A 20,145-nucleotide genomic window follows, 5' to 3' on the forward strand; every position below is an offset into this window, starting at 1 on the left:
TGCCGCCCCCCACCCCCCAATGCAATGTCCTCTGGCCCCTTCATATTAACCAACCGCCCCCCCCCCCCCCACTGTGGTGTCCTGTACCCCCAACGCTGTGTCCTCTGCTGCCTTCACATAACCCCCTCCCCACTGTGTCATCTGCCCCCTCCCCCCCCCCCCCCATAGTAGTGTCCTGTACCGCCCACCCAATGCTGTGGGAATCTTAATCTAGAGACCTTGGCGCCGGAGTCCCATTAGGTAACTTTATCTCTCCTGTATCCAACAAACACTAAAACAGTTTTCAGCAGACTGACTCGTAGATTAACCACTTGCTGACCGCCCCACGCAGATATACTGCGGCAGGGCGACTCGGCTGCGCAAAACTCACGTGATTTCGTGCAAGCAGTTTTGGCCGGAGCGGCAGTGATTGCCGCTGGCCTTCCGCGATCGTCAGGGAAACTGACAGAAGACCCGCCTGCTTATGTAAACAAAGCAGGCGAGTTTTCTGTCAGACAGGCAGGGAGAGATCAAAAGTTTCAGCTAAGCTACAACCCCCGATCTCTCCGTGCCTTTCACAGAGGCTCGGCGGCGGAGCAGAGGGCCGAACTTCCGAGGGACGGCGCAGCGGAAGGGTACATCTCAAAAACAGGTACCCGTTCCCCCCTCCCCTTGAAAGGTGCCAAATCTGGCACCGGAGGAGGGGAGGAGACAAAAGAGTGGAAGTTCCACTTTTGGGTGGAACTCGGCTTTAAGGGGGTAAAACCTTTCGGTCCAGAAGTGGTTAAAGTGTGACAGCGCAGAAAGCTGAAAATGGTCCTGGGCAGGAAGGGGAGGGTGGGTAAAAGTGCCCGGTATTGAAGGGGTTGAAGCCTGAAATCCACACGTAGATAAAAGTGTGCAGCTCTGTAATCATCAATGGCACTGCATCGCACCAAAGTCTACAACGTGCACCACAGCTGTGTAAACTAGTGATCGACCAATATTGGTTTTTTTACCGCCGATATTTTGGTCATCGGATATCATCTGCCGATATTTTTTTTTTTTTTTTAATCTCTAAAAAGGTACTGTGGTGGAGAGATCTGGGGGTCTAAAAGACCCCAAACCCCTCCTCTGCACTTAAACCATTCAAAATGCCAAATTTGTCTGTTTTGAATGCTGTACGTTTTTGAATTCAGCACCGCCAGTACCCGGAAGTGATGTCATGTCATGACATCACTTCCGGGTACTCTGCGGCGCCGAATTCAAAGAAATGGAGACTCAGACAGCGGCGGTGCAGATGGAGACCCGGTCAGACGGCGGCGGTGCAGATGGAGTCCGGGTCAGACGGCGGCGGTGCAGATGGAGTCCGGGTCAGACGGCGGCGGTGCAGATGGAGTCCGGGTCAGACGGCGGCGGTGCAGATGGAGTCCGGGTCAGACGGCGGCGGTGCAGATGGAGTCCGGGTCAGACGGCGGCGGTGCAGATGGAGTCCGGGTCAGACGGCGGCGGTGCAGATGGAGTCCGGGTCAGACGGCGGCGGTGCAGATGGAGTCCGGGTCAGACGGCGGCGGTGCAGATGGAGTCCGGGTCAGACGGCGGCGGTGAAGGTAGGATGCCGGGTCTCCCGGTGGGACAGGAGACCCAGGCGAGCCGCGGAAGGCAACGGAAAGGCGGGGTGGGGGGGGCGTCCACTCCCGCTCCTTGGAATGACAGCCGGGCGGCTTCTCAGCCACATCGGTTGTCATTACAAGACAGCCGACCATCGGCTATGGACGCCGGTACCGGGGTGATGCCTCTAGCTGCAGCCATCACCCTTGGTACAAGCACTTTCCTTAAATATCGGCAATATCGGTAAATCAAAAGGCCGATTACGAAATATCGGGGAAAGTGCATATCGGCCCTTGATATAATCGGTCGATCCTTAGTGTGAATGCATTCTCCGACAGCACAGAAAGTTCACAAGATTTCTGGCAGGATCTACTTTGCACTTATAAAAACAGACAAGAAAAGCCCAAAGAGGGGCAAAGAAGAGAAGTTTCTCGGGTTTATCTAATTCAGCGGAAGGCTTCCATGTCATGTGTGTGGGGAATGAAGGATCTTAGGATAGACTTCTCCTTTAATGTTTGTTGGTGGATAAGGACAGCTGCTCCGCTGCCAACAACTGCATGCAGGACTGGCAAATATTTGATTTGGCAATGTGACACGAAGCGGCATTCTCCCACTGTGCTTATCACAGATCAGCTGCTGTTCTGCTTCCTCGGCTGCTACCTTTACAGGCGGGAACATGTGACTTCATCTCCACCAACTGCTGCCATTGACGCCCAATACGCTTAGTGCCAGCTCTGGATTGGCAGCTGAACGCCACCGCTGGCAACACGCGATTATTACAACTAAGGATAGAAGGAATACACCTAAAGGGTCGCAAAACCCGTATAAAAAAAAAAAAAAAAAAAAAAAGATCAATAAATGGATTATTACATGCTTTTCATACTCAGTCACTATGAGATTTAATTTCTGTATTCTGCAAAAAAAAAAAAAAAAAACCTGATCTCCCCCTTCTGTCCATGTCTCCAATCCAGCTGGGGATTTTGCAGAGCAGTGTTTGCAGCTCTGCACATGCTCAGTTTTCTCAGCTGGGCATCACCTCCCTATCCCATCTGAGCAGCCCCTAGAGTCAGAGCCGCCCAGGGCGCAACTCAGCAGGCGGCGCCAGCATCCTGCCTGCTGCACCCAGTCCCAGGATCAGTATGGACTGGAGGCTGCGGGCGGTGCCCCACATGCTGTGAACTGTGCCGCCGCCCGCCTGGGCGCTTTTGTGAGCTGAGTCAGGGGGCTGAGGGCTCATAGGAAAGCATTGAGGTGGTGACACGCATGCGCATTGTTTCCCCTGCCGACCACGTCAGCCGGCGGGGGGGGGGGGGGGGGGGGAGACCTAATGTGCATGTGAGACAAAGGAGAGCAGGAAAGCCTGACCCAGTGCCGAGCGAGGTAAGTCACTCACTGAAGGGGTTTTAACCAACTTGGGATGGGGGGGGTGGGAGCACTGGGAGGGAGAGAGCGGCGCCGGCACAAGTTTAAATTATAACTGCCAGTCTGCCGACCCCCCCCATTACATGGTCTGACTAACGCAATAGTAAAACGTTTTAGGCTTATGGAAGTGTATGTGTGCTAGGGCGCCAAAAAACCTTGCACCGGCCCTGAATGGAGTCACACATGTGGGTGCCATATACTAGGGATCGACTGATATTTTCTCAGGGCCGATACCGATTTTTCCTGCCACCCTTCAGGCCAATATTAGGTGCCGATATTCTATACGGTGGACCTTCAGAGCTCCTTTCCGGAAAGTGAAATCCCGTGTGCATGCGCGGCAGTGACGTCATCGCGGCTCAGGCCACTCACAGCGCCGGAGCTGCTGAACTCAGACAGAACATGACAGCTGAGGGAGCATGACAGCGATGCATACTAGCACATTATGCCATTGTCCTGCAGGGTTTTTTTTTTCTCACGGGATACTACCGCTTTAAGACTCCAGTAACCGGAAGTGATGTCATGACATTGCTTCCAGGTTACAACATCGGAGTCCCGATCAGAGCTGAATCCGGCTTTGTACAGGTCTTAAGCCAGCCGACGTAAGTGTTTTTTTGCAGGTGTTAGGAGGAAGGCATTGACATCTAACAAAAATGCCTGTAATCAGCCAAAAAAAGAAGCTCATGTACTTTGAGCTTCAGGCGTTTTGCTTCAGGCAACAAAATGCTCCTATGTGAACAGGGGGTCATTGAAATGAATAGAATTTTGCTTGTTGGGTGTTTTTGGGTTTTTAGAGATTAGCATTTTTGGAGCTGAAAAACGCTCAGGTGTGAACAGGCCAGGGCCCAAAGAAACGTCTGATAAAAGCCCAAAGAAACCCGGGGAAAAAAGCCTAAGGCCCCTTTCACACAGGCGGACCGTTCAGATCCGCCTGTCCCTTTTTTTTGGCGGATCTGAACAGTCCCCCCATGTATCTCTATGGGGGCATCGAATGTCAGCGGAGACATGTCCTCTGACATCCAATCCGTCAAATCTGGACAGATGGAAACCCTATTTTCCATCCGTCCAGCGGATCGGATGGGATCAGATGAGAACGGACCGGCGGTCCGCTCCCATCCGATTCCCCCATAGAGATGTATGGGGCTCTGACAACTGTGTCTCTGCACACAGTGCGAAGACACAGCTGTCATTCTCCTGCTCAGCAGGGGATCGGCGGATCAATCCCCCGCAGAGGAAAATGGAGTCCATCCGACGGACATCCTGTGTGAAAGAGCCCTAAGAATCCATTCCCACCTAAGCGTATCGATTTCAGGCATTTTTTTGGGCTTTTCTCAGGCATTTTTTGCAGGTGTTTGGAGGAAGGCATTGATACATCTAACAAAAACGCCTGTAATCTGCTAAAAAAAAAAAAAAAAGAAGCTCATGTACTTTTCTGAGCTTCAGGCGACAAAGCGCTCATATGTGAACAGGAGCCATTAAAATGAATGGGATTTTGCTTGTTGGGCGTTTTGAGACTTCAGAGATGAGCGATTTACCAGCTGAAATACGCTCAGGTGTGAACAGGGCCCAAAGAAATGCCTGAAAACGATACGCTGAGATGTGAATGGAGCTTTAGAGTTACAGAGGTGGTCCAACGTCAGAATTATTGCCCTCGTCATAACGTTCGTTGGGATACCAAAATACCTGCCATGGGGGGGCTAACTACGCCCCTGAATGCATACGGCTCTAAACCACAGATTTCCGCCGCAGAGTATTTCAACCCTGAGTAGACTTTGACAGAAAGCGTGGCTGGACGCGGCACCCATCCCTCCCAGACGCATTAAAAAAAACATCCTGATTGGAGGGGGTGGGGGTTGGATGCTCGGCATGCATCCATGTGGCTCTATGGAGACGCTGCAATGTTGCAGCCGGCATCCAATTTTCAAGCACAAGTCCAGACCTCAGGCCTCGGTCACTTCTATGCAATTTATTTATTTTGCATTCTTTTATTAAAGAATTTTAAAGTATTACAATGCGAAGAGAACATGAAAATCACTCATTACAAGAAAATCGGTTTGCTTTTCATCGATTTCTGCAGTGCTTTTTTGTGGTGCATTTTTTTTTTTTATGCAAAGACATGCTGGTAGGCTAATTGGCTCCTGTCTAAACTGGCCCCAGTATGTGTGAATGTGATTTCAGGGACCCTTAGATTGTAAGCTCCTTGAGGGCAGGGAATGATGTGAATGTGTAATGTATATGTAAAGCGCTGTGTAAATTGACGGCGCTATAGGAGTACCTGAAATAAATAGACTAGCGCCTTTCTCCCAAAAAGCACTAAAAAAAAAAAAAAAACTCATGGGTGTGAACGCGTCCCATAGGAAACCATATTAAATGGACTGTAGCGCGTTACAGCAAAAAGCACCAAAAAAAAAAAAAAGAAGAAAACAGAAATAGGTCTAAAATGTTATTTTGAGTGGAGGTGGAGTCTAGTTAATAAATAAATGGACTACCGCCTTTCTGCCAAAAAACACTAAAAAAAAAAAAAAAAAACTCATGGGTGTGAATGTATCCCTAAGGAAACCATGTTAAATGGACTGTAGCGCGTTTCTGCAAAAAGCACAAAAAAATTAAAAAAAATTAAAAAAAAACAGGAATAGGTCTAAAATGTTATTTTGAGTGGAGGTGGAGTCTAGTTAACCACTTACCGCATATCGACGTTGGGCTACATCGGTAAACTTTGCGGGCTTATACCGGGATGATGCCTCTAGCCAGAGGTGTATTTTGGTTTTGTGCTGCCCTAGGCAAGAATAAAATTGCGCGCCCCCCCCCCCCCATATACATTTTTCCCACTCATTTTTTAACGGATGTAACCCCCTTCAAATTTGAAGAACTACAAGTCCCAGTATGAACCCCTGAGATCTCACGAGAGGGGGGGGGTAAGAGGGGGTGGGAGGGAGAGAGGGCGTGAGGGAGAGAGAGTGGGGGTGAGAGAGAGAGAGAGTGGGGTGAGAGAGAGAGAGAGTGGGGGTGAGAGAGAGAGAGAGTGGGGGTGAGAGAGAGAGAGAGTGGGGTGAGAGAGAGAGAGAGTGGGGGTGAGAGAGAGAGAGAGTGGGGGTGAGAGAGAGAGAGAGTGGGTGGGGGTGAGAGAGAGAGAGAGTGGGGGTGAGAGAGAGAGAGAGTGGGGGTGAGAGAGAGAGAGAGTGGGGGTGAGAGAGAGAGAGAGTGGGGGTGAGAGAGAGAAGTGGGGGTGAGAGAGAGAGAGTGGGGGTGAGAGAGAGAGAGTGGGGGTGAGAGAGAGAGAGTGGGGTGAGAGAGAGAGAGTGGGGGTGAGAGAGAGAGAGTGGGGGTGAGAGAGAGAGAGTGGGGGTGAGAGAGAGAGAGGGGGGATGAGAGAGAGAGAGAGGGGGGATGAGAGAGAGAGGGGGGATGAGAGAGAGAGGGGGGATGAGAGAGAGGGGGGGGATGAGAGAGAGAGGGGGGGATGAGAGAGAGAGGGGGGGGATGAGAGAGAGAGGGGGGGATGAGAGAGAGAGGGGGGGGATGAGAGAGAGAGGGGGGGGATGAGAGAGAGAGGGGGGGGATGAGAGAGAGAGGGGGGGATGAGAGAGAGAGGGGGGGGATGAGAGAGAGAGGGGGGGGATGAGAGAGAGAGGGGGGGGATGAGAGAGAGAGAGGGGGGGGATGAGAGAGAGAGGGGGGATGAAGAGAGGGGGGATGAGAGAGAGAGGGGGGATGAGAGAGAGAGGGGGGATGAGAGAGAGAGGAGGGATGAGAGAGAGAGGAGGGATGAGAGAGAGAGGGGGGATGAGAGAGAGAGGGGGGATGAGAGAGAGAGGGGGATGAGAGAGGGGGAGAGAGAGAGAGAGAGAGAGAGAGAGAGAGGGGGTGAGAGAGTTAACCACTTACCGCATATCGACGTTGGGCTACATCGGTAAACTTTGCGGGCTTATACCGGGATGATGCCTCTAGCCAGAGGTGTATTTTGGTTTTGGTGCTGCCCTAGGCAAGAATAAAATTGCGCGCCCCCCCCCCCCCCCATATACATTTTTCCCACTCATTTTTTAACGGATGTAACCCCCTTCAAATTTGAAGGACTACAAGTCCCAGTATGAACCCCTGAGATCTCACGAGAGGGGGGGGGGGTAAGAGAGAGTGGGGGTGAGAGAGAGAGAGAGAGAGAGTGGGGGTGAGAGAGAGAGAGAGAGAGAGTGGGGGTGAGAGAGAGAGAGAGAGAGAGAGTGGGGGTGAGAGAGAGAGAGAGAGAGAGAGTGGGGGTGAGAGAGAGAGAGAGAGAGAGAGTGGGGGTGAGAGAGAGAGAGAGAGAGAGAGAGTGGGGGTGAGAGAGAGAGAGAGAGAGAGAGTGGGGGTGAGAGAGAGAGAGAGAGAGTGGGGGTGAGAGAGAGAGAGAGAGAGAGAGAGAGTGGGGGTGAGAGAGAGAGAGAGAGAGAGAGAGTGGGGGTGAGAGAGAGAGAGAGAGAGAGAGAGTGGGGGTGAGAGAGAGAGAGAGAGAGAGAGTGGGGGTGAGAGAGAGAGAGAGAGAGAGAGTGGGGGTGAGAGAGAGAGAGAGTGGGGGTGAGAGAGAGAGAGAGTGGGGGTGAGAGAGAGAGAGAGTGGGGGTGAGAGAGAGAGAGAGTGGGGGTGAGAGAGAGAGAGAGTGGGGGTGAGAGAGAGAGAGAGTGGGGGTGAGAGAGAGAGAGAGTGGGGGTGAGAGAGAGAGAGAGTGGGGGTGAGAGAGAGAGAGAGTGGGGGGAGAGAGAGAGAGAGTGGGGGGATGAGAGAGAGAGAGTGGGGGGATGAGGAGAGAGAGTGGGGGGATGAGAGAGAGAGGGGGGGGGATGAGAGAGAGAGGGGGGGGGATGAGAGAGAGAGGGGGGGGGATGAGAGAGAGAGGGGGGGGGGATGAGAGAGAGAGGGGGGGGGGATGAGAGAGAGAGGGGGGGGGGATGAGAGAGAGAGGGGGGGGATGAGAGAGAGAGGGGGGGGGGGAGAGAGAGAGGGGGGGGATGAGAGAGAGAGGGGGGGGGATGAGAGAGAGAGGGGGGGGATGAGAGAGAGAGGGGGGGATGAGAGAGAGAGGGGGGGGATGAGAGAGAGAGGGGGGGGATGAGAGAGAGAGGGGGGGGTGAGAGAGAGGGGGGGGATGAGAGAGAGAGGGGGGGGAGAGAGAGAGAGGGGGGAGAGAGAGAGGGAGGGATGAGAGAGAGAGGGGGGATGAGAGAGAGAGGGGGGATGAGGAGAGGGGATGAGAGAGGGGATGAGAGAGGAGAGAGAGAGAGAGAGAGAGAGAGAGAGAGAGAGAGAGAGAGAGGAGAGAGAGAGAGAGAGAGAGAGAGAGAGAGAGAGAGAGAGAGAGAGAAAGAGTAGGGGGATGAGAGGGGGGGGGGGTGAGAGAGAGAGCGAGAGACAGGTGGATTAGAGAGAGAGAGGGGGGGGGTGAGAGAGGGGGGGTGAGAGGGGGATGAAGAGGATAAGAGAGAGAGAAGAGAGAGAGAGAGAGAGAGAGAGAGGAGGGGTGAGAGAGATGAGAGAGGAGGGGTGAGAGAGGTGGTTCTAGCAACCAGTGGCCAATAGTGTCTCAGGTGGAGGGGGTGGCTTTTTTGCTGCCCCCCTGCAAAAGTGCCGCCCTAGGCCTGGGCCTTGTTGGCCTAGGCCAAAATACAGCACTGCCTCTAGCTAGAGACATCATCCCGGTACCGTGGTTTGAAGCCGACGGTCGGCTTTCCGTCGGTAACGACCGATGCGGCTCGGGAGCCGCTCGATCGTTACCCGGGGGGGGGGGGGCGGGAGGGGACGCCCCCCCCCCCCCTCCCACCGCCTTCCGTGGCTTTGCTCGGGGCTCCCGTCCCACCGGGAGCCCCGAGCACCCAGCCGGCACGTCCGCCGGCTGGATGGAGTCCCGATGAATGCCGGAAACGGCATCGATCAGGTCTCCGATGACGTAACCCGGAGGCAGCGTCCATGACGTCACTTCCGGGTTACTGTGCTGCAAAAGGCGACAGTTTTAAAAAACGGCTGTATGCAAAAATGCCGTTTTCAGCGTTTTGCATACAGGGAAGTGTAGTGGAGGGGTTTGGGGTCTTTTAGACCCTCGATCCCTCCATAAAGAGTACCTGTCACTGCATATTGGTGTTACAAGGGATGTTTACATTGCTTGTGACAGCAATAAAAGTGATAAGATTTTTTTTTTTTTTTAAAATCCTGTAATAAAGTTGAAAAAAAAATAAAAAATAAATAGGAAAAACAAAAATTTAGTCGCCCCCGTCACCGTTCGCTCGCGCACAAAATAAAACGTATACGCAAGTCGAGCCGCGAATTAAATCGCTGTTCAAACCCCACATGTGAGGTATCGCCGCGATCGCCAGAGCGTGGGCAATAATTTAAAAAAAAAGAGCTACACTCTACCTCTAAACTGGTAACCGTTAAATAAATTTAAAGCGTCGCAGATTGAGATCTCTATTGACCGTAGTTTGTCGCCATCCCACGGGGGGGGCGCAATTTTAAACCGTAACATGTTGGGTATCTATTTACTCGGCGTGACATCATCTTTCACAATATATAAAAAAAATGGGCTAACTTTACTGTTTAGTATTTTTTTAAATGCAGTGAAATGTGATTTTTCACATTTTTTCCAAAAAAATGGCGTTTTAAAGACCGCTGCGCAAATACCGCATGACAAAAAATTTTGCAATGACCGACATTTTTATTCTCCAGAGTCTTTGCTAAAAAAATATATATAATGTTTGGGGGGTTCTAAGTAGTTTTCTAGGAAAAAATACTGGTTATAACTTGTAAACAAAAAAAGTGTCCGAAATAGGGCTGGGGCTTAAGTGGTTAATAAATGGACTAGCGCCTTTCTGCCAAAAAGCACAAAAAAAAAAAATGCATGCGTATGAACGAGTCCCATAGGAAACCATGTTAAATGGACTGTAGTGAGTTTCTGCAAAAAGCACCAAGAAAAATAAATAAATAAATAAAAAACAACACGCATAAGTCTAAAATAATATTTTGAGAGAGGTGGACTGATGTGAATGTAAAATGTGTATTTAAAGCACTGTGTAAATTGACTACATTATAGAAATACCAGAAATAAATAGACTAGCAACTTTCTGCCAAAAAACACTAAAAAAAAAAAAAAGCATGGGTGTGAACGCGTCCCATAAGAAACCATGTTACTGTATATAGACTGTAGCGCGTTTCTGCGAAAAGCACAAAAAAAAATAAATAAATAAATAAAAAATGGAATAGGTCGAAAATGTTATTTTGAGTAGAGGTGGAGTCTAGTTAATAAATAGACTAGCACCTTTCTGCCAAAAAGCACTTAAAAAAATAAAATAAAAACTAAACGCATTCCATAAGAAACCATATTAACCACTTAAGCCCCGGAAGATTTTACCCCCTTCCTGACCAGGGGGTATTTTGCGATTCGGCACTGCGTGACTTTAACGGACAATTGCGCGGTCGTGCGACGCTGTACCTAAACGAATTGGACGTCCTTTTTTTCCACAAACAGAGCTTTCTTTTGGTGGTATTTGATCACCTGTGCGATTTTTTGATCACGCGCTATAAACAAAATAAGAGCGTCAATTTTGCAAAAATAACAATATTTTTCACATTTTTTATATGAAATTCCCCCCAAAAAAAAAGTAAAAATCTAAATTTTTTAAAATTTTCGGCCAATTTGTTTTATGCTACCTATGTTTGGTAAAAAAAAAAAAAATCCCAAAAAGCGTATTTTTATTGGTTTGCGCAAAAGTTTTCGCGTTTACTAACAAAGGGAAAGATTTTTGTCATTTTTGTTGTTTTTTTTTAACGCGTAATGGCGGCGATCTGTGATTTTTTTTGTGGTACTGCGACATTGCGGCGGACAGATCGGACCCTTGACTGACATTTTTGACACTTTTGGGGTTACCAGTGACATTTCTACAGTAATCAGTGCTATACATATGCACTGTTACTGTAAAAATACACTGGTTGTGAAGGGGTTAACTTTATTTGGGAGGGAGGGGCTGTGTGTATCCCTAGGGGCGTGCTTTCTACTGTGATTGGCTGTGGCTTGAGCTGTAAGGACACTGATCAACGGATCTACATACTAGATCCGTGTGATCAGTGTCTTTACAGCAAGGAGAATGACAGGTGGCTTGTTTACACAAGCTGCCTGACATTCTCCCTCTCCCCCGCCGATCGCCGAGTGACCGGCGGACATCGGGTCCGCTGGTCACACGCGCGGGGGGGGGGGGGTCCGTGACCACGCGGGGGCGCGCGCTCGCTCCCTAGACCCTCACAAGCAAGTGACGTAGCCCTACGTCACTTTGCCTGTGAGGGGCTGACTGCCGACGTAGATCGGAGTTAGGCAGTCGGCAAGTGGTTAAATGGACTGTAGCGCGTTTCTGCCAAAAAGCACCAAAAAAAAAAAAAAAACACACACGCATAGGCCTAATATTATATTTTGAGTAGAAGTGGACTGATGTGAGTGTGCAATGTATATGTAAAGCGCTGTGTAAATTGACGGCACTATATGAGTACCTGAAATAAATAAAACTAGCGCCTTTCTACCAAAAAGCACTAAAAAAAATAAAAATAAAAATAAATTAAAAAAAAAAAAAAAAAACTCATGGGTGTGAACGTGTCCCATGAGAAACCATATTAAATGGACTGTAGCGCGTTTCTTCAAAAAGCACCAAAAAAAAAAAAAAAAAAAAAAAAAAACAGGAATAGGTCTAAAATTTTATTTTTAGTAGAGGTGGAGTCTAGTTAATAAATAAAATAGCGCCTTTCTACCAAAAAGCATAAAAAAAAAAAAATGCACGCGTGTGAACGCGTCCCATAAGTAACCATATTAAATGGACTGTAGCGCGTTTCTGCAAAAAGCACCGAAAAAATAAAAAAAAAATAAAACCACACACACATAGGCCTAAATATATTTTGAGTAGAGGTGGACTGATGTGAGTGTGCAATGTATATTTAAAGCGCTGGGTAAATTGACGGCTCTACACAAGTACCTGAAATAAATAGACTAGCGCCTTTCTCCCCAAAAAAAACAAAAAAAAAAACGCACACGTGTGAACGCATCCCATAAGAAACCATGCTAAATGGACTGTAGCGCGTTTCTGCAAAAAGCACCAAAAAATAAATATAAAACACACACATAGGCCTAAAATGATATTTTGAGTAGAGGTGGAGTCCAGTTAACCCCCCCCCCCCCCCAGTTTATAAAGCTGGCTAGATGCAGTCACAGATTCTGACCTATCAGATCCATACGCAGTGTGAAGGCCTACTTGGAAGAGCCAATCATACGATTACTACCAATAATATACATTTATCCCCCCCCCCCCCAGGATGTGACATTTTATAGATATTTCATATTTCATGGATAAAACATTCAGAAAGAAGCTCTCAGTAAGAGAAGATTTTGGATGCATGTGGCTGGTTTTTAGCTGCGCCCTTTGCAGGGGTCTGATGGAGAAAGTCAGTGCCCCCCCCCCCCCATATTGCACAGGGGGTGCATGGTGCAGCCTACCCTGAGATGTGTGGCACAGCCTATCTGGGTGGTGGGGGGCATGGCACAGCGCAGGTCTGCAGCCAGCATCTCTCTGCCTACTGAAGGTGAAGAAGGGTGGGGTTGGAGGAACAGCGATAAAGAACAGCGGGGTGGGGGGGCTCATCTGCCACCAGACTGGGAGATCCATAGAAGCCAGTGGCAGAGATTGGAGTCTCTGCCCAGCGGATGTGAGGGAGGGATCTGCTGGGAGCAGAGAGGGGCCCTTCCTGGTGATGGGGAGCCGTAAGGCTGCATTTAAGGTGGGGCTCTGTCTGTCTGTCTGTCTGCACGCCTATGAAGACAGCTGCATAACTGCTACACCGAGGAGAAGAAAATCCTCCCCGCTGGGGGGGGGGGGGGGGGGGGAAGCTGAATGGAGCTGCTGAGAGGAGGAGAGAGGAGCCATGAAAAGGACACCCATCTCCATTATTCTCTCAGCCTCTCTATAGTATTTAACCGTGCAGCTGCCTGCAATGGGCTGCAGCAATGGCGGATGGGGGGGGGGGGTCAGGATTCTGACAGCTGTGACATTAAATGGGGCCTGGTGTTGTGGCATCAGACGGCAGCCCAGAGGACACGCAGTGAGGTCACAGCAATTATAATAAACACGGGGGAGGGGGGGTTATATTATAGGACCAAAGCTCTGTATTCTGCAGAGCGACTGCAGCCTCCAACACACCTTTCCAGCCAGGGAGGGAGGGCATGCTGGGACTTGCAGTTCAGTGGGCTCTGCAGGCTACAGACAACCCCCCCCCCCCCCCCCCCCACATTAAACCCTTTACACCTCCAGACTACAAAAACCTTTACAGTTCTGATGAGAGGAGAATATCTCTGCCATGAGATACTGAGGGGGCAACTGCACCACCCCCGACCCGCAGCATGTATGTGACACCATTACAGTGCGCATTACCGCCTCCTACAGTCACTGATAGGTCTGCACCATACCACTCTACTGAGATAAGCTGGCACCATCCTGCCCACTGCATTACCCAAATCTCACCACAGCTGCCTCACTGCTTCCTATACATCATGTCTACCCCCCCCCTCCATGGCACCGGCTTTTCATACAACTCAGGGATGCAAGTACCTTTAAATGTGCCCACCTCTGTGCCCGCGCCTCCCAATAAAGGTGCCCATGCCTCCCAATAAAGGTGCCCATCTCTGTGCCCATGCCTTCCAATAAAGGTGCCCACCTCTCCCAATAAAGGTGCCCACCTCTGTGCCTGCATCCACCAATAAAATTGCCCACCTCTGTGCCAACGTCCCCCAATAAAGGTGCCCACCTCTGTGCCAACATCCCCCAATAAAGGTGCCCACCTCTGTGCCAACATCCCCCAATAAAGGTAACCACCTCTGCCAACGTCCCCCAATAAAGATGCCCGCCTCTGTGCCAATGTCCCCCAATAAAGGTGCCCACCTCTGCCAACGTCCCCCAATAAAGGTGCCTGCCTCTGTGCTAACGGCCCCCAATAAAGGTGCCCACCTCCGTGCCAACGTCTCCCAATAAAGGTGCCCACCTCTGTGCCAGCATCCCCCAATAAAGGTGCCCACCTCTGTGCCAACATCCCCCAATAAAGGTGCCTGCATCTCCAAATGAAGGTGTCCACCGATGTGCCAACATCCCCCAATAAAGGTGCCTGCATCTCCAAATGAAGGTGTCCACCGATGTGCCCGCATCCCAATAAAGGTGTCCACATTTCCCAAATAAGGTGCCCACATCCCCCAATAAAGGTGCCCACCACTGTGCCCGCATTCCCCAATAAAGGTGCCCACCTCTGTCTCATCTCCCAATAAAAGTGCCTGCATCTCCTAATGAAGTTGCCCACCTCTGTACCCGCATCCCAAAAAAGGTGGGCACATTTCCCAATAAAGGTGCTCACATCCCCCTATAAAGATGCCCATCACTGTGCCCACATCCCCCAATAAAGGTGCCCACCTCTGTGCCCGCATCTCCAAATAAAAGGTGCCCACCACTGTGCCCAAATCTCCCAAAAAAAGGGGCCCATCTCCGTCTCATCTCCCAATAAAGGTGCCCACCTATGTGCTTGCATTCCCCAAAAAAGGTGCCCACCTGTGCCCGCATCTCCCATTTAAGCTGCCCACTACCGTGCCCATGCCTCACATCAAAGGTACCCACATCTGGGTATAAGACATTAAAAAAAAAAAAAAAAGTACCCATTTCTGTACCCGCACCTATTAAAGGGGCCTGATTCTGTGCTGGCACCACCTTTGTAATGTGCTCACTTCTGTGGCTATGCCTCTCATATAAGTTGCCTACGCCTCTAACTAAAGATGCCCACTTTTCTGCCAGCCGCTCTCTTCTATGCCCACGCCTCCCAGTAAAGGTGCCCACATCTGTGCCCATATCTCCAATTAAAGGTGCCTACTTCTGTGTTTGCACTTTCCCATTATAGTTGCCCTCTTCTCCGCCTATATCTCCCAGTAAAGATGCCCATGTATCCCATTAAAGGTACCCACTTTTGTACTCGTTCCTCCCAGTAAAGGTGCCCAATTCTGTGCCTCCAAATAAAGCCACAGCTCACGTTGTACAGCAGAGGAGAGGCGCCCGTTGGTGTGGAGCCGTGGCTTTAGAGGAAGATACGGGCACAATTCTGGGCACCTTGGAAGGGAAGCATGGGTACAACACTGGGCAGTTATGGGCATGACTCTAGGAAAGGAGTCCACCAGCAATGTGCCATTTGATCCCAGTAGATGGGATGGCGCAACCATTCATTACCAGCAAGCATTATTTCATACTGATGACAGGTTCTCTTTGATGACATCATAGATTAGAGCTTTCTTAGCCCACCCTAAGCACGGACCCCCATCACAGCCAAGCATGACAGATGGGCCTTGGCACCTAACCAGCAGGTGCCTCCCTTCCAATGGTCCTGGCCAGCTTGGCGGGCACATAACACAATCAGGTGGGGGGGGGGGGGGGTGTTGGATACTCACGGCTCACTTTCATGCTGCCAAAGGATGACGGCTGTTGCACGGGCTTGCAGCTCTCTGCAAAGGAAGTGGTTCTCGGCCTCCCCGACATGGTGCTCCTCCTTCACTTCGTTATAAAAGCCAGACAGAGGACAAAAACATCAAGACCCTGGCCCCAGCCAAGCAACCGTTCACCCCCCTTTTTTTTTTTATTAAAACAGGATGATTCTTCGAAGAAGGGGGAAAAAGGGGGTTCTAAAAACAGTTGGGGTCCCGGCACCCCCTGCGTACTGTCACGGTGTGCCGCCGCCTCCTCCCGGTGTCTGCTTAGGTCACTCGTTCTCCAGCATACCTCGGCTCGGCTCCTCGGGGACACAATATGGCAGCGGCCGGGAAGCGAGTCACAGGCCCATGTAGTGATAAAAGAGAATAAAACACCCGGGGGGGGGGGGCTAAAATGTGGAGGGGGGGGGGTCCTCAGTCCTGAATGGCGAGGTGAAGGCAGTCCTCCAAGGTGGATGATTCCGTTATCAGAGATCCCAGGATGAGGCGCCGCTCTTTTTCTGAAGGGCTTGGTTTTTGGGGTGTCACCGGCGTAGAAGGGATCTGTCCAGGCTTTGAATTTCGGGGGGGGGGTCTCAATTTGACCGGATACAGGTGCAGTAAAGATTATCTTGGGGGGATCATGAGGTCTAGACTTTTGGGGGTGGCAATTCGGAGTCAGGTCAAGTGATGAACCCTCTTTGTCAACTCTAGAGGAGATTTGGGGGGGCTAACAATTATGGGGGGGTCCCTCAGTCCTGATATGATAAGGTTAGGAGGCTAATTTAGGGTTCTTTGGGGGTTCCTTCAATACTTGGATGATAATTTTGGGGGGTCTTAGTGTTGAGGTCTTGGTTTTGGATGTCTCTTCAGTCCTTGGTTGATATTTTGGGGGTCCTCAGTCCTTGGGTGATAATCTTTGGGGGGTCCTTAGTCCTAAAGTAAAATTTTTGGGGGGTTCCTCACCCCTTGGATTAGGATTTTTGGGGTCTCTTCAGTACTGGGTTGATGATTATGGATGTCCCTTAGTCCTAAGAAGATTTTGGGGGTTCACGGTCCTTAGGTGAGGATTTTTGGGTCCCGGGTGATGATTTGGGGGGGACCTCAGATCTGAGGGTAATGATTTTGTGGTCTCCCAAGTCCTGTGGTGAGGATTTCTGGGGTTCCCTCAGTGCTAGGATGAAGATTTTGGGGGCCCTCAGTCTTAGGGTGATGTTTTTATGGATCCCTCAGTCCAGGGGTGATGGTTTTGGGGGTTCCTCAGCCTGGGGGAGGCAGTTTTGGGGGTCCCTGAATGATTTACGGGGTCCCTAAGTCCAGGGGTGGTGGTTTTGGGGGTTCCTCAGCCTAGGGAAGGCAGTTTTGGGGGTCCCTCAATGATTTCTGGGGTCCCTCAGTCCAGGGGGGACGGTTTTTGGGGTTCCTCAGCCTTGGGAAGGCAGTTTTGGGGGTCCCTCGATGATTTCTGGGGTCCCTCAGTCCAGGGGTGATCGTTTTGGGGGTTCCTCAGTCCAGGGGTGAGGGTTTTGGGGGTCCCTCAGTGATTTTCAGCATCCCTCAGTCCAGGGGGGATGGTTTTGGGGGTTCCTCAGTCCGGGGGTGAAGGTTTTGGGGGTCCCTCAGTGGTTTTCAGGGTCCCTCAGTCCGGGAGTGAAGGTTTTCGGGGTCCCTCGGTCCGGGAGTGAAGGTTTTCGGGGTCCCTCAGTCCGGGAGTGAAGGTTTTCGGGGTCCCTCGGTCCAGAGGTTACGGATTTGGGGGTACCAAATCGGTGACGGTTATGGGGGGGTCCCCTCAGTGACTGGGCGGCCCCGGTCACAGCCGCTGTGAGGGAGGGGGGTAGACGGTCATGGCGGCTCCTCAGACTCCCCGGGCCGGGCCCTCTCCTCCTCCTCCCCGGTAATGGCGGACAATGAGGCGGTGGAGGGCGGCTGTCCTCAGTCGTTGCTCGGTAGGGCGATGTCTCCGCTCTCCTCGGCTCTCTTTCCCTTTGTCACTCTCTGTCCGACTGACCGCATTTGCCTGTCGGGTTTTTTTTTTTTTTTTTTTTCCTCCCGCAACACTCTCCTCCTCCCTCTCTGCCGAGTGACGTAGCGGCCGGCGCTCACACAGCGCTTACGCTACGGAGGTGGCGCAGCTGAGGTTGAAGAATAGGCGGAGGGGAGGGGGGAGCGCACAGCCAGTTCCTTCATGACGTCCTGATCTGAGCTGGACCCGCCCTCCTCACTCGCCAGCACCCGCGCGCCAATCACAGAGCGCGAGAGGGAAAGCGGGCGGGGAGAAATGGCCGCATCGCTACTAATGGGTTCCGCCGTCATAGGCCCCGCCTTGTGACACACTGTTGCGGATACTAGCTCCTTATTGGCCGCGGCGCACCAGTCCGCCCGCCCATTGCTGTCTAGATAACTCTGATTGGTTGGTCAGCTGTCTGTCTTCCTTCGACGCCGGAGGATAAAGGCGAGGCAAGACAGGAATGAACGGCGTCAGCTGATTGGCCGATGGGAAGCGGCAGTCGCTGGGGGGGAGGGAGCGGAAGAGGGCGGGACCTATCTCTTTTAAGCCACCGGAAGTGTGACCTTTCACTTCCCCTGGGCGCCTCGGCAGGGGTTGTGTTGCTGTGGAAACAGCCGAGGGTGGCGGGGCCAGCTAACTGGGATGTCACCTAGACTGCAAGTCCCAGCATGGCTGCCCTCAATGTGTGATAGAGGAAAGGGAGAAGGTGATTGGCTGCTGGGGTGTCATCAGAACAAAGAGGGGCCAATCACAGTGCAGAGGAAAGGTTTAACCCAGAGGACCCCCAGTGTACAGCGCCACCCAGAGGACCCCCAGTGTACAGCGCCACCCAGATCACCCCCAGTGTACAGCGCCACCCAGAGGACCCCCAGTGTACAGCGCCACCCAGATCACCCCCAGTGTACAGCGCCACCCAGAGGACCCCCAGTGTACAGCGCCACCCAGATCACCCCCAGTGTACAGCGCCACCCAGATCACCCCCAGTGTACAGCACCACCCAGATCACCCCCAGTGTACAGCGCCACCCAGATCACCCCCAGTGTACAGCACCACCCAGATCACCCCCAGTGTACAGCGCCACCCAGATCACCCCCAGTGTACAGCACCACCCACAGGACCCCCAGTGTACAGCGCCACCCAGATCACCCCCAGTGTACAGCGCCACCCAGAGGACCCCCAGTGTACAGCGCCACCCAGATCACCCCCAGTGTACAGCGCCACCCACAGGACCCCCAGTGTACAGCACCACCCAGATCACCCCCAGTGTACAGCGCCACCCAGATCACCCCCAGTGTACAGCGCCACCCAGATCACCCCCAGTGTACAGCGCCACCCAGATCACCCCCAGTGTACAGCGCCACCCAGAGGACCCCCAGTGTACAGCGCCACCCAGATCACCCCCAGTGTACAGCGCCACCCAGATCACCCCCAGTGTACAGCGCCACCCAGAGGACCCCCAGTGTACAGCGCCACCCAGATCACCCCCAGTGTACAGCCCCACCCAGAGGACCCCCAGTGTACAGCGCCACCCAGATCACCCCCAGTGTACAGCCCCACCCAGAGGACCCCCAGTGTACAGCGCCACCCAGATCACCCCCAGTGTACAGCGCCACCCAGAGGACCCCCAGTGTACAGCGCCACCCAGAGGACCCCCAGTGTACAGCGCCACCCAGATCACCCCCAGTGTACAGCGCCACCCAGAGGACCCCCCAGTGTACAGCGCCACCCAGAGGACCCCCCAGTGTACAGCGCCACCCAGAGGACCCCCCAGTGTACAGCGCCACCCAGAGGACCCCCAGTGTACAGCACCACCCAGAGGACCCCTCAGTGTACAGCGCCACCCGGAGGACCCCCAGTGTACAGCGCCACCCAGAGGACCCCCCAGTGTACAGCGCCACCCAGAGGACCCCCCAGTGTACAGCGCCACCCAGAGGACCCCCAGTGTACAGCGCCACCCAGATCACCCCCAGTGTACAGCGCCACCCAGAGGTCCCCCAGTGTACAGCACCACCAAGATCACCCCTAGTGTACAGCACCACCCAGAGGACCCCCAGTGTACAGCACCACTCAGATCACCCCCAGTGTACTGCACCACCCAGATCATCCCCAGTGTACAGCGCCACCCAGATCACCCCCAGTGTACAGCACCACCCAGATCACCCCCAGTGTACAGCGCCACCCAGAGGTCCCCCAGTGTACAGCACCACCAAGATCACCCCTAGTGTACAGCACCACCCGGATCACCCCCAGTGTACAGCGCCACCCAGAGGACCCCCAGTGTACAGCGCCACCCAGATCATCCCCAGTGTACTGCACCACCCAGATCACCCCCAGTGTACAGCGCCACCCAGAGGACCCCCAGTGTACAGCGCCACCCAGATCATCCCCAGTGTACAGCGCCACCCAGATCATCCCCAGTGTACAACGCCACCCAGATCATCCCCAGTGTACAGCACCACCCAGAGGACCCCTAGTGTACAGCACCACCCAGTGGACCCCCAGTGTACAGCGCCTCCCAGAGGACCCCCAGTGTACAGTGTCACCTAGATCACCCCCAGTGTGAGGTGCCACCCAGATCACCCCCAGTGTACAGCGCCACCCAGAGGTCCCCCAGTGTACAGCACCACCAAGATCACCCCTAGTGTACAGCACCACC

At 52.5% G+C, this 20,145-nt stretch overlaps 1 protein-coding gene across 2 annotated transcripts in view; it reads right to left on the bottom strand.

Annotated features, from left to right (window-relative positions):
* Positions 1 to 15,683, bottom strand: part of GSK3B (glycogen synthase kinase 3 beta) — a 182,052-nt gene extending 166,369 nt beyond the window's left edge. For both annotated transcript variants that reach the window (XM_082247647.1, XM_082247646.1), the window contains exon 1: positions 15,461 to 15,683. In XM_082247647.1, coding sequence (XP_082103773.1) covers positions 15,461 to 15,548 — 88 coding nt within the window. In that variant the 5' untranslated portion in view covers positions 15,549 to 15,683. The remainder of the gene's footprint in view (positions 1 to 15,460) is intronic.
* Between the last annotated feature and the right edge of the window lie 4,462 nt (positions 15,684 to 20,145).

The sequence above is a fragment of the Pelophylax lessonae genome (assembly GCF_965119305.1).
Source record: "Pelophylax lessonae genome assembly, chromosome: 2".
NCBI lineage: Eukaryota > Metazoa > Chordata > Amphibia > Anura > Ranidae > Pelophylax > Pelophylax lessonae.